The sequence below is a fragment of the Centruroides sculpturatus genome, unplaced genomic scaffold (assembly GCF_000671375.1).
Source record: "Centruroides sculpturatus isolate CEXI.00-Female unplaced genomic scaffold, Cexi_2.0 scaffold438, whole genome shotgun sequence".
NCBI lineage: Eukaryota > Metazoa > Arthropoda > Arachnida > Scorpiones > Buthidae > Centruroides > Centruroides sculpturatus.
The window spans coordinates 129,394-147,202 of record NW_019384671.1 but is presented as its reverse complement, the minus strand read 5'-3'; the positions used below and the strand labels follow the sequence as shown (position 1 = coordinate 147,202).

At 30.7% G+C, this 17,809-nt stretch overlaps 2 protein-coding genes and 1 long non-coding RNA gene across 3 annotated transcripts in view; all 3 read left to right on the top strand.

The window, feature by feature from the left end:
• The first annotated feature begins 325 nt into the window (after nt 1-325).
• Nucleotides 326-8,876, top strand: LOC111626706 (A.superbus venom factor 2-like). The gene is made up of 6 exons (XM_023370192.1): nt 326-347; nt 4,811-4,889; nt 6,996-7,083; nt 7,972-8,046; nt 8,180-8,285; nt 8,761-8,876. Exons 3-6 carry the CDS (start codon nt 7,021-7,023, stop codon nt 8,802-8,804), a joined length of 288 nt encoding a protein of 95 aa, XP_023225960.1. The 5' UTR covers nt 326-347; nt 4,811-4,889; nt 6,996-7,020; the 3' UTR covers nt 8,805-8,876.
• Nucleotides 2,284-3,324, top strand: LOC111626708. Its single transcript, XR_002756917.1, has 3 exons — nt 2,284-2,347; nt 3,011-3,121; nt 3,243-3,324. It is a non-coding gene; the product is annotated as an uncharacterized LOC111626708 (long non-coding RNA).
• A 5,065-nt stretch (nt 8,877-13,941) lies between the features above and the next one.
• The window catches only part of LOC111626729 (A.superbus venom factor 2-like), an 11,618-nt gene continuing 7,750 nt past the window's right edge, over nt 13,942-17,809 (top strand). The window contains exon 1 of the mRNA XM_023370213.1: nt 13,942-14,085. The gene's annotated coding sequence lies outside the window, so the exon portion shown is untranslated. The remainder of the gene's footprint in view (nt 14,086-17,809) is intronic.

Here is a 17,809-nt window from a genome sequence, read left to right as displayed (position 1 = left end):
CCCCCCCGCGTTGGAATTTCGAAAAATCCTTTCTTAGTGTGCGTTTCCATGACGTACCCTAACTGTGTACCAAATTTCACCTCTTTAGGTTAAGCGGTTTGCTCTGGGCGATGATGAATCAGTGAATGAATGAATGAGTCAGTCAGGACAAGCAATTTTATATATTTAGATAAATAGATGATTTTAAATTTCAATTATGAAATTAAACGTGTGAATTCAGAAAAGACTTTGGCTAAATTTGCTTATTTATGTTTATTAGTACAAAATTACTGCACGTGTTTCTAAAGTAAAGGGGCAGTTTTCAGTACAGAAGAATAGCATTTATTATGAAAAAGGAAATAAAACAGGTAATATTTTGTAGTTATCCTAAGGTTAAAATGTCAGATTAATTTTTGAATTTAATTATGTTTATCAAGCAAAACTTGCCTAAAACGGTAGGATATACAAGTTCATGGAGAAATTTCCGCAAATTTTAAAACTTATTAAGCAAACACTATAAAAGTATTGAAATAATGGGCACTATCTTATGTAAGACGTCTCATGTTAGAAAGGTTCTAAAGTTAGATTTTATCTTATTATGTTTCGATATGTGCTGTATTTATACACTGGCAGACATATAAAAGGTATTTGATTTTGTTCCATATCTTCTTAATGATACCTAAAATTACATTTGCGTTCCAATACAATCGGTGATCGAAATTTCATTCCACATATGCACACAGAACGTTCTTAACGTATCCCCATAAAAAGTCCACGGAAAGTAAAATGTTGGATCTGGGATATTCGGAAATAGTTCCACGCCTTCCAATTCAGCAATTAAGAACTCGCCTTTAAAATATTTTATTTTCGTTGTGCAGCTCACACCGCCGGCACTCGCGGAATGTCACTACCTGACACCCGCGGAAATACAAAGGTCGGCCAATATGTAACGCAGAATCGCCTATAATTTATCGGTTTTCAAAGGCTTAATCACGAAAGTTAGTGGGTAGCAACATTAGACCTTTGACTTCATAGAACTGTCACTCAATTTAAGATCCAGTGATTTCACTACATGAATTCAAGGTTGATTCTATGACACGAACTCACGTTGGTAAACTCAGGAGGTTGGTATTCACACCACTTCCTCACACATGCAATGAGTTCTGTGGCACTCAGAAATACTGCCCTACGTAGACGTGCCTACAGACGACCAAATACAAAAATCTGATTGATCTAACGATGATTCTGTTACATGCGTCTAGCCCTATGCGTCACTTTATGCACTCTCATCTCTGTATAGGGGGGTCTACTGTATTCATTTCATGCTCCATATAAAATTATAATTTTATCTTATATAATGACAAATAATCGTATAGTAATTTACAACTCTCAAATTTAAGTATTTTCTACTGTCATTATTTCAATTTCGTAATGCGATTTTTGTATGAAACGTTTAAATAGATTTTAATGCTGTTAAAATAATTAACCTCACAATACAACATATAAAAGTAGAACGGTTTATAAAGAATTATCCGTAATTCGATCATATTTCCATGCATTTCAGCAACTTTTACAAGAAAATTAGCATTTTGTAACAATGTACAAAGCATAGTAATATTCGTTTATTAAACATGAATAAATTATAATAAAGTTTTGTAAGGTACGTGTTTTGTCGCGAAGCGGTTCATCGAACGGCAGAATCGTATCCTGATAAGTTATTTTGATGAGTAAAGACAAAATTTTAGATAACGTAAAAATGACAAAATTACATTATTAGACTTACAGTACCTAATTTATCTACTGTACAGACCATAGTAAACTCAACTTTCCCGCCTAAACTCTGCGTATATATTCGTGGCGCTGGACGGCGGCTTGTCCACTATTGGTTTAGAATCGACCAATCCTGTCGCAACACGACAATTTGTCTCATTTTTTACTATCTTAAACGAGTCTCTTGTAATGTGTTATACAAACACCATCGCAATTATTTCGATGTGTTATACAAATCCGTGTTATATCCGTGTTATAGGGGGTCTATAGTACAATAATTATAATTATTACATTTAAATGGCATAAATGTAATAAAAACTAATAGACGTAGAGGAATTTCTTGAATTTCGATTGGTAAATTGAGTAAATATTGAAAGTTCTCGCTATATTTGGTATATGATACATCTGTATAACATATAATTTTATTCGTGTTCCTCTCCAGGCTAAAGTGATCGCGCTACAAGCATTATCACAATATTTAATTGCATCTAAACGCAAGGACATATCTCTAACGTGTAATATTGCGACAAGTGATAAAGAATTGGTGAAAACAGTGAAAATTAACAATGAAAATGCCTTTGTCCTTCAACAATTAGAGGTAAGCAAAATATTTGTATAAATTTTAATAAATCGATATAGGCCTATTTTTGAAAAGCTTCGTCCATGTTTAATGTCTTCTTCTATATCAATTGGACCCGTAGTTTATAATTTTCTCTATTTTCAGCGGTCTTAAGAATTTTAAGACAAGAAAACACAACGGCGATTTGCTGACATGGCAAATCGCCGGTGTGAAATTTAACCCCTATTTTATTTATGCACACATTATGTAAACCCGGCAAGCTCCATATGATCATCCCTATGGTGTGAAAATGACAAACACGAGTGTTCAGTGGTTTTAGCCATCCGGCCATTAGCTACTATCATAGGGAAAATTGCTTAGTGTCTGTGACATATGTACCGCTTTTGGTTTTCCGGTGAAGTATTATTTAATGCTGTTTTCTTAAGTTATGTTTGTGGTTATAGCTTCCATTTTCACTTGTATTCAATTGTTCTTTCATTTAATTCAAATATTTTCGATTATTCTCTCAACATATCAAGAAGCAGTCTATTAATTGCACAGTTTTGGAGCCAATTTTGACTCTTTTTGTTTACATACTGTGCTTTTTACGACCTCTTTCTTATGGAAGTCACAAAATGTACCTACAAATTATAAAGTAGGTATATTTTCAATAATAAAAAATTTAAAAAGTTTTTTGTACAGGTAAAGAAACTAAATGGAATCTTATATGTCAACGTGAGTGGAAAAGGAGTTGGATCATTATCAGTAAAATTAAGATATAATGTAGCAAATGTTGGATATCAAATATGCAATGTAAGCATTTTTAACGCAAATTTATTATGATATAAATAGATGATTTTAAATTTCAATTATGAAATTAAACGTGTGAATTCAGAAAAGACTTTGGCTAAATTTGCTTATTTATGTTTATTAGTACAAAATTACTGTACGTGTTTCTAAAGTAAAGGGGCAGTTTTCAGTACAGAAGAATAGCATTTATTATGAAAAAGGAAATAAAACAGGTAATATTTTGTAGTTATCCTAAGGTTAAAATGTCAGATTAATTTTTGAATTTAATTATGTTTATCAAGCAAAACTTGCCTAAAACGGTAGGATATACAAGTTCATGGAGAAATTTCCGCAAATTTTAAAACTTATTAAGCAAACACTATAAAAGTATTGAAATAATGGGCACTATCTTATGTAAGACGTCTCATGTTAGAAAGGTTCTAAAGTTAGATTTTATCTTATTATGTTTCGATATGTGCTGTATTTATACACTGGCAGACATATAAAAGGTATTTGATTTTGTTCCATATCTTCTTAATGATACCTAAAATTACATTTGCGTTCCAATACAATCGGTGATCGAAATTTCATTCCACATATGCACACAGAACGTTCTTAACGTATCCCCATAAAAAGTCCACGGAAAGTAAAATGTTGGATCTGGGATATTCGGAAATAGTTCCACGCCTTCCAATTCAGCAATTAAGAACTCGCCTTTAAAATATTTTATTTTCGTTGTGCAGCTCACACCGCCGGCACTCGCGGAATGTCACTACCTGACACCCGCGGAAATACAAAGGTCGGCCAATATGTAACGCAGAATCGCCTATAATTTATCGGTTTTCAAAGGCTTAATCACGAAAGTTAGTGGGTAGCAACATTAGACCTTTGACTTCATAGAACTGTCACTCAATTTAAGATCCAGTGATTTCACTACATGAATTCAAGGTTGATTCTATGACACGAACTCACGTTGGTAAACTCAGGAGGTTGGTATTCACACCACTTCCTCACACATGCAATGAGTTCTGTGGCACTCAGAAATACTGCCCTACGTAGACGTGCCTACAGACGACCAAATACAAAAATCTGATTGATCTAACGATGATTCTGTTACATGCGTCTAGCCCTATGCGTCACTTTATGCACTCTCATCTCTGCAGTGTACGGTCTTCCGCTATAGTGATGCAGTTTCATGTTCTTTGATTACAGGTATGTTATCCTAGTTTTGAGAACACGCTTTAGCTCTTCGAATGATGAACGATAACTCTCTTTGTTAAAATGGTTGCTATCTCGAGATAGAGATAGAAAAACCTCTGTTACCTACCGGTGACGTAGTGAATTGTCTATTTCACCATCAATTACTCGTCATTTGCATAAAATAGAATCAATTGTTAATGTTTTCTTGGAAGCGAAGAGAATGTGGATTCTAAATACCGAATTTGATGCTTATAGCATTACAAATGGGAATGTTTTGTGCCATTCTGAATTACTTCTTGACCGACTTTTAAATGTTTTTTTTTGCATGCATTAGAACTTCTCACTATGTTGAATGGTTACTGAATTCTGATTTTTTAACATTTATAACATATATAAATTATTATAGTTACTGCATTAATTTATATAATTCTCCGTAGTGTATATTTGTCTAAAAATATGTTTATTTATATTTTTTTATATTTTTCAATTACAAATGATTCGAATACAAACAAGATCCAGAAGTATACAGATCTGAATGCTTCAACAGTAATTTTCACAGTAAACTTACGCTCAAAGTTGTAATATGTAGCAAGTAAGTATAAGAATCTGTATAATTTATTTTATATAATGGAATACTTGTAGATCATGTATAATTACAAGATTTATGAATGTATTTACTTATACATTCCAGTAATCTACCACAGATGTTGCCTATTTCAGATAGCTTGTAACCGCACACATTAATATCTATGCAAATTGAACATGCTTTTTCAATTTAGTATACCTACGATGCGAATATAAAGGTCAGCCATTCCTAGAATTTTCAAATCAACTTCTTTTTTTTACCGTTATACAGTAATCATAATGTCTCCAATCGTTGGCAAATATACTGTTTAAGGCAGGCGGAAAATAAGTTTACAGACAAAAATCTTCGAAAATCCACCAATAAAAGAAATATAATGCTGCATAAGACAAAACTCATACCAGAAACAGTGAAGTTAACAAAGAATACATATAACTTCATAGAACAGTTTATCCATTTAAACCAGTTATTTCCAAACTATTTGGAGCCTCCGTCCTCTACGTTACATAAGTTTGAATCCAATGCACTCCAACCGTACCTTAGCACTCTAACTCAATGTTTCTTTTCTAAGAAATACTCGCAGATATTCTTAGGAAAACATTTATATGTACGATATCTCACACTTTGTGCCTTCACCGTACAACGTTTTCCACAGCTGGAAACCATTAAACGTAACGTTTCTTCTTATCCGTTTTAAACGAAAAAAAGGGAAAGATCGTCAGTGACCCAAACTCTCGGCTATGGTGATTGTTCAGTATCTTGACTCCAGAGACCTTGCTGTCCACTTGCTTAGTTTTGCCCCCTAAATTTACTTACCACCAACTTTGGTAACCAATGCATTAAGCATACAGCATATCAATAGAAACATTTATCAATTACAGTCTGATCTTGACATTATTTAGTAACTGTCCAGGACAATCCATAAATAATTTTATTCCTTGAAACAACAGTTCTTGCGGTTAACTAATCTGTGACTAACTAATGTGATGTGTAAATGGCAAACCCGTTATGAAAGTGCAACACATAAATGTTAACATGAAAATACAGCAGAGTTATGTTTGATGCGTTTCGTGCCAGTTAAAAAATAGGTTAATTTTTGTTGAATAAAAAGGTGTAAAATGATTACTTATTCTATAATTTCGTTGTATATTAAATTTAAACGCATAAAAGTTAGATGGATTTTCCTTTAGGCCAGCGATTCCCAACCTGTGGTACGCGTACCCCTAGGGGTACGCGATAGGTTGCTCAGGGGTACAGAAAAAAGTTAGTAATTATGGCAGAAAAAATAATATATTATGTACAAACTAACAGCATATACAAACTAACAGTATTAAAAAATTATTACGTAAAATATCTCCTTGCAACAATCACAACTTTATTATACATTTTTTCATTTAGGTTTTTTTCTTTAATTTAAAGTTACAATATGTAAAATTAACAATACGGGTACTCACTAAATTTCTTAAATGAGGGTACAATCTAGAGATATGACATGTCATGGGGTACGCTAATGAAAAAAGGTTGAGAACCACTGCTCTAGGCTATCACTTTTACCAAAACTTATCAATATTAAACGATAATAGAAGCTTGCAGATAGAAAAGTTGTGTGTAGAAATATACGAAAAGTGTAAAACTAAAACTAAAATTCGCTACTGTAATAAAACCAGCACTAACTTATCTAATGCATTAACATGTTTCTGTAAATTGTAGCATAACTGACAAGGCAACATCTGGAATTACTTACAAGGCATAAATTGCGAAAAAATTTCGTTTTACAGTACATTTACTGACACCTACACAAACCAAAAGTGTACCGAAAAAATTAATCATCGTTTTTTTTTGTATTTACTTTACAATTCTTACACTTCGTACAGCCATAAGTGTCTAATTATAGGAATTTTTAACTAAAGATTATTTAGGAAATTTTTTCGGTACCAAGATTAGCATACTTATGAAATTCGGCGACATTTTACTTGTTTCTAAGAGACACAGAGAAAACTTACAATAAGAAATATATTATTAATGCTACATATTATAAAAAGTCTGCGTTATTAATTTTAAACATTCAGAATTATTTAATAACCATAACTTCAATTGAAACTTTATTTTTTGTAGATATCTCTCCAGTGAAGATTCAACCATGACTATTATTCATGCTGGAATATTCAGCGGATTCACTCCAGTTAAAGAAGATTTAGATAGAGTGAGTAAAGTAGACATTCTTTAGGTTTACTAAAATGTTCTATTATATTCTGGCCATCTTTGTATCGTAACTAAATGTAATTTCCAAATTTTTATCTTAATTTACGACTGCCATAAGTATATGTCATAAATTATTAGAAACGTAGAACAAAGGAAAATGAAAGATAAGTGATGCTTGCTGCGGTTCGTGTGTCATTTTCCATGTGCATTGGAGATTTAGTGTAGCCCAAAATCGGAACTACTATACACGAAAACTTATTCAAACTCACTTGGTTTAATCCATCTAGAAAATTTTATCTGACTAGGAATTATAATCATATCCGAGATCGTACAATCACCCATCAGCTATATGGCAGTTTATTCACTAATAATTATCGTATATGCTGTAAATATTAGCGAGGTTGCAGCCGAAATTTTTATCTCTCAAACGTCAACGTCGAACGTCGAGCGCCGCTATCTTGTAAGCAGCGCTCGACGTCTGACGTTGACGTTTTACAGAAGAAAACTTCGACCGCAACCTCTCTATTGAATATATATACGCCGTGCCAATTTTAAGAATTTTTGTAAAGAGCAGTATTCTGACATTCATTTACTAAATTATGAAATACAGATAATATATTTTAGATTAGAACTAAGAACAGGCTTCTTTCGTATTTGAGAATTACTTAACCGTGCATTGAACTATACAATGATTGTACAATGTAGAAAGTATTGTCAATGTGATACTACAACAAACTATATGTGTAATAATACAAATTTTATTAATAAATTAATACGTATATATGCATCATAATTACACGTAGCACATAGTGCTACAAATTGACTTATAATTTGATAGTAAAAGTGTTGAATTTTTTAAAGTAATAATGTACATTTACATTTATTTCAGATAGTCAATGATTACAAAAATCCCGTTGATAGATACGAAATAGAAGACAGAAATGTAATATTCTATTTAGAGCATGTATGTATGGATCTATGAAGAAATATTTTAGCTTTTGTGTTTTTGAATTAAAATATGCGTTGATATCGTTATACTTTTATAAATAGTATAATTCTATGTGAAAATATTAAATTGAAAAAATGCAATATTACAGGTTTCACATAAATCTCCTGTTTGTATTAACTTCCGTGTAAGAAGAGATTATATTGTTGGAAATGTGCAGTCCAGTGTTGTAAAAGTATTCGATTATTATAAGAATAGTAAGTGATTTGGTTTTCGTATTAACCAGCTTTTGTTTTATCAGAATAATTTCAGCAAATTTGTAAGATTGTTCAGTAGGAAATAACTTAATATAAAATTAAGAAGCAGCTAAATTAAATATAAAGCACATGCCAATACGAGAAAACGTAAGCTACACCTCAAACAGTTCTACAATCATGAGAATTTCACACTAAGAAAATTTAATTTTCAGAACCACACCGTGACACGTGAAGTAAACTGTGTTTAATACTGTTTACATCACGTGACTACAATTTGAATATGGGTCAATTTCTCACAAGACATTTTTTCGTGAAGCTCTTCTCTTTTGCACTTTTTTCTGGTGTTGCGTTGCTTATTCCATAATTGAAAAAATAACTTAAAGACGTTATTTTTTCAACTTTTCTAAATTTATGATTTAATATACTTTTAGTAATTTAAGTATTATATATTAACTCATGTATTATCTTTTTGCAGATAAACATTGCACTGTATTCTACAGTATTAACAACAAAGCATAGTTTTCATACTTGCACCGAGTGAAAAGATACTAATGAAAAATGTTGTAATGTATGATTGAAACATGTTTTCAAACAATGGAGACTTATTATTTTAATTACTTTCAGATTGCACTAATTCATGATGATAACAAAATAATAATATCAATAACAAAATTAAATATGCACAAATGAATTAAAATATATTATTATTAAAAATTAATAATACGGTTAAAAATTGCGGCCCAGTATTTTGACGATGTCACAATAGATAACTGCTTGTTGTTAGTATAAAAGTTATTTGTTTAAAAGATATAGAAACAGATTGAACTACAGATAGTTTTATTTATTTATTAATAATAGTATACAAGTTACATTTTGAAGAAAACCTAAAAACATCTGGGAAACATGCAACACATTGCTAGAATTTTATATTTATTAGAACATTTTTAACTATTGTACATAATATTATTTCGTCAAAGGTGTACTGTACTTCCTACCAGCAATATACGATACGGGCGGTTACATTTACTAAGAACTGAATTAACTACAGTTAATAGTTATCGTTAAAAATGACAGCATAAGCTACTGATATAGAAAATATAATGATTTAGTGAGCAGTTTGCTTCGGCCAGTTTCAAACTCGTGATTTTGGAACTTATTGAGTAATCTATTTATCAATTACATTATTTTTTTTAATAATTCATTCATTAATTTTATCACTTAATGATAGAAAAATTTACCTAAATCTGTTGTTTTTAAGTCAGATAAGTTATACAACCTACAAACGAAGAGAAAGTTGATAGTTTTAATTACCGATAATGCTAGTGACATATTAAAATCAGCGAAAATACTGTAGGTCCTATACCCATATTTAATTTATGTAGTCGGTTGGCTAACCGCTTACATAGACTTCATAAAGCTACATTCCAAACCGTGGAGAAACTAACAGCATTGGTTATAATATCGTTTATTTAAGTACCTCTGCGAGTAGAATTTTTGTTTCGAACACTTTTCACATTTCTTCGGCTTAAGCAGATGATAGACTGTTCTTCAGTAAATTCAGCTACTTTCCACAGTTTAATAATATAATGCCTTTCAAAGTGTTTTTTTTTTGTTTGTTTGTAAAGTGTTCTTGGGATGTTCTGTGGCAGATGAGCATAATCAAATTGCTACTGGAATGTCTGACGGTTTTTGTATAGCTTATATGCTTTACAAACTTCCAATAGAAGTTGCATATGTACTAATTTGAGGTAAAGAGTTACAATTTCTATGTCTATTCGGAATGTATTTGCATTTTGAAGTTATAAATTCTAGAAATAGTTTTACACGTGCTGCTGTTTTTTTCAATAAGTGACTACATCTTAATTACTTGATGCAATTGTAGACAATACATTTACAAATATTTAGGTATATATCTTTTGTTATCAAGGGAAAAACGTTTCATACTTTTCTATTTCAAAGTACTGTTAGACACATTTTTACTGCTAAAATCTGCATTGCATACTTTCTCTTTATGCATCACACCACTCACTTGAATCAACGAAGACAATGTCGAGTAGAGTCCACTAATCACCTAATAAGTAAAGCAATTTTTATATATGTGTTTAAATTCACAATGATATTTCAAGGTATTACTCACCCTTATTACAAAATTTCTTTTGACGTAAAAGAAACCACCTATAGAAATTCCTAATGGGTTTCTTCCATATCTTTTCATAAAATTGAGAATCTAAGAATGAAAAAATTTCATGATCATAATTCAAATAATTAGTGATGAAAATATTTCATTTCGGGTCGTAGTTAAAAATGCTAATGTAGCTCCTACGCAAAAACTCTTAAGAATATTAATTTAATTTTGAATCCTTAGGCAGAACCTTCTGACTGAAAAAACTTAAAATTCAAAAAATATAATATTAAACTTACCTTCAACTTGAATAATGGTGATAAATCTGCAGCAAACAGTTTTTCCATAGAAATGAAATCGTCGTACAACTAAATAAATAAATGTGATGTTAAAATCAGAAACATGTAATTTAACAAAGTAAATTACAGCCAAGTTATAAAAGGCCGTGCTATTTACTCGTTTGCTCGATTCATTTTCTACAAATTTGTGGAAAAAATAAGAGTGGTAAACTGAATTAATTAGTTGTACCACTGTTACGTTAGCACCGTCTAAGACCTAGAATCACGTAAGTAAAGTTTCATTGTTGTGACTCTATGTTGTAAATTTAATTTTAAATTATTGTTGTTTACTAGAAAACAAACAAAAAAACTGAGTTTTATCTTTGATACTGCTTCCTGTTTGTGACCAATCAATTAATATAAGTTTTACTACTATTAAGAATCTTATAAGGTAAAAAATAATAAATTGAAATAACCAGTACAACTGTAGTTTTTATAGTAATAGATATCAAAATTTGATATAGACTATTTAAGATTCCATATGTATTACTTATTATGAAATAATATAGAAAAGTGTATGATATTTTAAATTTGTACTCACCAACAAAGTGAAAGCAGACAATTTCCAACACAGTGCAACAAATGCAAACAGCGAAATTATAGAAATACACGAGATGACAATACGTAAATAGAATTCCATCTTTACAAACAATCCAGCATACAACACGAAAGAAGTGATGTAAACCAAATGAGTATGAATAAAGGGGAGAAAAATCTTCCATTTTTCATTTAAATTTCCGAAGAATTCCCAAATTTCCACGTGTTTTTCGAACATCTCTTCTACTTGTTCCTTTAGTGAGTAACTTCTTATTTTCAGTTGAGTTAACTCTTCAGAAAGCTTAATACATCTTTCACCAATCAGAAATAATGTGGCTCTAAATATTAAAAATAAGGAGAAAATTTGACCCGCACAATAAATCAGCAATACTGTATGAAACACGGAACAAATCAATGCTTCTGTGTCTGTTCCGTTTTGTCTTTTAATTTCAAGAAATAAAGAAAAGTACGATACGATGGGAAACGTAGTAAATATCCCCATCATTATGAAAGAAACCACTAATAAATATTTACGCATCGCGCTGACGTTCTTCAGTTCTTCATAGTAACTGCTTTTCACACAACGAAATGAAAGTTTATTCCGTTTTAATAGTGTAAATTGTCCGGCAATGTATTCTATAAGAATAAATGTTATTACTGCTGCAGATAATGCGAAGTCATTAAAAACACGAAGTACTCGTAAAGCGTAAATATTGGGTTCGTTAATTCTTATAAAGCACACAAATGCTACAGTCCAAAGAAATGTTTCAACTAAACGATTATAAATATTATATAAAAATTATAAAATATTCGTTCTTCGTTCTTCTGTTTCCTGCTTGATGCAATGACAAGGGATGCAGATGTCCAGACCGAATAATTTCGCAGAATTTAATATTGGGAATAAGATATACGCCAAGCAAAAAGATTTATCTGAAGACAATGGCATGTTAGATTATTTTACTGATTGCTGTTATTACTTCGGTTCTTCTGTGAAAATGATGGAGTATATTCGTGCTCACGTTTATAAATTTCCTATCTTAATTTCGCAATGAACGTAAAGATAAAACGCTTTTACTTAGTAATTATCTAATTACATGATATTGACTTACTTTAAAAGCCTTTAATGGACTTATCCACTTACTTTAAAATCCTGTAACGGACTTATCCACTTACTTTAAAAGCCTGTAATGGACTTATCCACTTACTTTAAAAGCCTTTAATGGACTTACCCACTTACTTTAAAAGATTTTAATGGTTATAGATGTGTAATATACTAATGTATTTATTCTCTGCACAGATTCGAAAGACTAGATTTAATGGATAATAAATTTTAGTAACGTTAAAATTGTTCATCGTTTAGTGCTATTAATAGAAAATGCGTATTTTATATAATCTTAATTATATTTATACACGCAAATCATGGTTAATTATCTTTTCCAATGCTAAAATTAGTATGCAAGATTTTTACCTTAAAAGAATAAACCTTTTCTTTTTCATAATAGTTAAAATTATAATAAGTTTTAAAATAAAACATAGTAATGGATGGCGCCATAAAAATTTTAAATGCTGTTGGAAAAGTAGAACAAGGTCGTTGCTGGTTTATTTAATTATGGCTTAGTTCTTATACTTTCACAACATCCATGTTGGACAACTATGTTCTTTGGCCAAAACACTGAAAAATTTTTTCCTGCACAGTTCCTATTCTGTGTCCATTACGTATATATATAATATTTAAAGCATATTTTTGTCTAATTGCAGATTGGGCCCTAAAACTCTGCACTATGAGCACAAAAATTCCGTAGACTGTAACTATTAAAACTCGGAGACAAAGGTTAGAGCCCTGGCAATTTTTAATTTATGACTACATTCCTGAAAGTGGGTGAAAGAAAAACTAGTAATAAAATTATTTGAGGCTTCATACTTTAATTTTGTTTCTATATAGTTACCTATATAACGTAAACTACACATGTAAAATATACAAAGTCGAAAATACAGTTCAACTTTTGTATTAATAATTAACCCAATATAGCTTTTAGTGTAAGAAAAATAATTACTGCTTTTTACATTTAACAAAATTGATATTTTCCAATAAAAATTAAAATTGTTTATATTAATGTGATATTTAAATATCAATCACAGATTATAATGCTACGATATGACTGTATTAAACTGGCTCTTATAACAGCAGTAACGACAGATTATTGAACGTTCTTTGCTGAAATAAGGCGGCACAACATCTAAATGATTTATTAAAAATCGGTTCCTATAAGAAAACCTTTTCATGATAAACAGATCCCAGTTCTTGTATTAGATAGAAAGAAAACACGAAAACACTACGTGTCTAAACATTTACCTTGTGCGAATCCACGACAGGTACTAGCATTTGATAATTTTTTAATGAGTTTAACAATTAGTAGAAATATTCTATAATTTTATAAAATATAATGAAATTATTTGCAAAAATTCATATATTTTAAAAGAGTGTCAGATTAAGCAGTCTATGATTAACACACAATCTTCAAGTGCCAGATAACGGTAAGGTTATTTTTTATATTTAAGATAAGACAGATAAAAGTAGTTTTCAATCTACACCCATTCAATATTTCAAATATATATACAATTTTTTGTATCATGTTTNTTCTCCGTAGTGTATATTTGTCTAAAAATATGTTTATTTATATTTTTTTATATTTTTCAATTACAAATGATTCGAATACAAACAAGATCCAGAAGTATACAGATCTGAATGCTTCAACAGTAATTTTCACAGTAAACTTACGCTCAAAGTTGTAATATGTAGCAAGTAAGTATAAGAATCTGTATAATTTATTTTATATAATGGAATACTTGTAGATCATGTATAATTACAAGATTTATGAATGTATTTACTTATACATTCCAGTAATCTACCACAGATGTTGCCTATTTCAGATAGCTTGTAACCGCACACATTAATATCTATGCAAATTGAACATGCTTTTTCAATTTAGTATACCTACGATGCGAATATAAAGGTCAGCCATTCCTAGAATTTTCAAATCAACTTCTTTTTTTTACCGTTATACAGTAATCATAATGTCTCCAATCGTTGGCAAATATACTGTTTAAGGCAGGCGGAAAATAAGTTTACAGACAAAAATCTTCGAAAATCCACCAATAAAAGAAATATAATGCTGCATAAGACAAAACTCATACCAGAAACAGTGAAGTTAACAAAGAATACATATAACTTCATAGAACAGTTTATCCATTTAAACCAGTTATTTCCAAACTATTTGGAGCCTCCGTCCTCTACGTTACATAAGTTTGAATCCAATGCACTCCAACCGTACCTTAGCACTCTAACTCAATGTTTCTTTTCTAAGAAATACTCGCAGATATTCTTAGGAAAACATTTATATGTACGATATCTCACACTTTGTGCCTTCACCGTACAACGTTTTCCACAGCTGGAAACCATTAAACGTAACGTTTCTTCTTATCCGTTTTAAACGAAAAAAAGGGAAAGATCGTCAGTGACCCAAACTCTCGGCTATGGTGATTGTTCAGTATCTTGACTCCAGAGACCTTGCTGTCCACTTGCTTAGTTTTGCCCCCTAAATTTACTTACCACCAACTTTGGTAACCAATGCATTAAGCATACAGCATATCAATAGAAACATTTATCAATTACAGTCTGATCTTGACATTATTTAGTAACTGTCCAGGACAATCCATAAATAATTTTATTCCTTGAAACAACAGTTCTTGCGGTTAACTAATCTGTGACTAACTAATGTGATGTGTAAATGGCAAACCCGTTATGAAAGTGCAACACATAAATGTTAACATGAAAATACAGCAGAGTTATGTTTGATGCGTTTCGTGCCAGTTAAAAAATAGGTTAATTTTTGTTGAATAAAAAGGTGTAAAATGATTACTTATTCTATAATTTCGTTGTATATTAAATTTAAACGCATAAAAGTTAGATGGATTTTCCTTTAGGCCAGCGATTCCCAACCTGTGGTACGCGTATTCCTAGGGGTACGCGATAGGTTGCTCAGGGGTACAGAAAAAAGTTAGTAATTATGGCAGAAAAAATAATATATTATGTACAAACTAACAGCATATACAAACTAACAGTATTAAAAAATTATTACGTAAAATATCTCCTTGCAACAATCACAACTTTATTATACATTTTTTCATTTAGGTTTTTTTCTTTAATTTAAAGTTACAATATGTAAAATTAACAATACGGGTACTCACTAAATTTCTTAAATGAGGGGTTTCATGTAGCATAAATTAATAAACAGCAATGAAAAAGTATTTTTGTTTTTTATTTAATATAAAATGCTTAATATTTTAAGATATTTAATTAGTAGTTTTCTAATTAACAAACAACTGGATTTTATTATATTGTGGAATAAAATAAATAGCATCAAATTGGACAAAAGGGAAATTTCACATCACATAGATGTCCATTCATTTAAATTGATATATAAAATAAATTTTAAAAAATATATAAATTTAGAAGTTTTGATATTTTGTTGGATATCCCTCAAATTTGAACATCTTTCAATCATTTTTGTACAGATGAAACAAGTTTTTTACATAAGTCTTGGCTTATATTTTTCCATTCTGCAGTAAGTTTTTCTTTCAATATATTTGCATTACTAATTTTGTATTTTCACATGCATGACTCCAGTACATACCATAAATATTCAACAAAATAAATTTGTGATGATTGTGCAGATATATCTAGTACATTTGGACAATTATAATCTAGCCACAAATAAACATTAAGTGCCTTGTGTTTGAATCATTGTCCTGATAAAATTTTAAACTGTTTAAAATGCCCATATTTGCTATGTGTGCTTTCAAGTTTCAATCAAAATACTTAAATACAAGTGTTGATCCATATTTAAATCTAAGTACTAACTTTCCAATACCTTATGCATTCATGTATTTCCAGATCATAACAGAACCTTCTCTATGCTTAACTGTTAGTAGAATATTTTTGCTTGGCATTTTATTTGGTTTCCTTTGTACTATCTTCTATTATCTGAACCAAATAGATTGAACATAAATTGCACTTTCTGAAAGTTTGAACTGATATCTATGTTCAACAAAGTCAACCTAAGTACTTAGGTATAGTATATTTAGATTGACTTTGTTGAATGTAGATTGAACTTGCTTTCGCTACAAAAAAGAAATAAATCTGAAAGCTATTTTCCTTTATTAAGTAACTTTGAGCAAAAGTAACTCTCTTCAGGTGATCACATTTATTTACATCTGGTTTTTTTCTAGCTATTCTTCCATGGATATAATACTTTCTCAATACTCTATGAATCATCTCTAGACTAACTAACTATATAGTTTGTATCTGATGCAAAACAGCCAATTTGGGAGCACCAAGTTTAAGATCCTTCTTAATCTCTCTAATAATTCAGCTTTTGTTGTAGTCATTAAATAAGAATTTAAAGGTGTCTATGTGACAAAACTTTAATGTCTATATCTAGTGATATTCTAAAGCATCATCATTTGGATAGTGCCTAGACGTGTGTCTCTAGACTAATTGCATGATGCCCAGCAATGAATATTTGAAAACTCTCTAAAAATATTCCTTTCTTTGCATTCCATTTTGGAACACATTAAGCTGAAGATGATCTATGTAGATTGAAAGCATTTGTATTTTATCTGTATTAAATTATGTTGGAATTTCATTTATAAAGTTCAGAGCTTTGTGTTTTTTATGATATACAGGTAACCCTCGTATAACATGGTTCAGGAATTGGGTAAAACCCTCATACAACATGAAATGTAATAAAGGGTGCGTTCTTTTATCCTCCACGTAACTCTGCACGAGCATTCTAATTGTTTTCATGGCTACTTTGAATGCTCTTTCAACAATAATCCATTTAATGGTTAAATTTTACAATTGGGACCCTTCTTTTGCCTCTAAAAGCTCATTTTAGAATTATAGATTCCTCCATCACGATACTATCGATAATGCAGGCACCGCCATCTTTCTTTCACCGTCATTCCTAAGTGTCTACAAACAGCAGTGCACTCCCGTTGCAGAGCGACTGCTATTAACGAGCGCACTCAAAAACTGTTACCAGTTGATGCTCATGCTGAGATCATCATATAGGATGAATAATCCTCTGGTAAAATATTTACTTAAATCAGCGATTCCCAACCTGTGGTACGCGTACCCCTAGGGGTACGCGATAGGTTGCTTAGGGGTGCAGAAAAAAGTTAGTTATTATGGCAGAAAAAATAATATATTATGTATCACAAACTAATAGTATTAAAAAATTATTACGTAAAATATTTCCTTGCAACAATCACAACTTTATTATACATTTTTTCATTTATTTTTTTTTCTTTAATTTAAAGTTACAATATGTAAAATTAACAATACGGGTACTCACTAAATTTCTTAAATGAGGGGTACAATCTAGAGATATGACATGTCACGGGGTACAATCTAGAGATATGGCATGTCACGGGGTACGCTAATGAAAAAAGGTTGGGAACCACTG

What these genes read in the sequence shown, in the direction of transcription:
- LOC111626706 (XM_023370192.1), top strand. Translation starts at nt 7,021, where the DNA reads ATGACTATTATTCATGCTGGAATATTCAGCGGATTCACTCCAGTTAAA. An exon ending in TTAAAGAAGATTTAGATAGA is followed by an intron (nt 7,084 to 7,971) that starts GTGAGTAAAGTA and finishes CATTTATTTCAG; the next exon opens with ATAGTCAATGATTACAAAAA. An exon ending in ATTCGATTATTATAAGAATA is followed by an intron (nt 8,286 to 8,760) that starts GTAAGTGATTTG and finishes ATCTTTTTGCAG; the next exon opens with ATAAACATTGCACTGTATTC.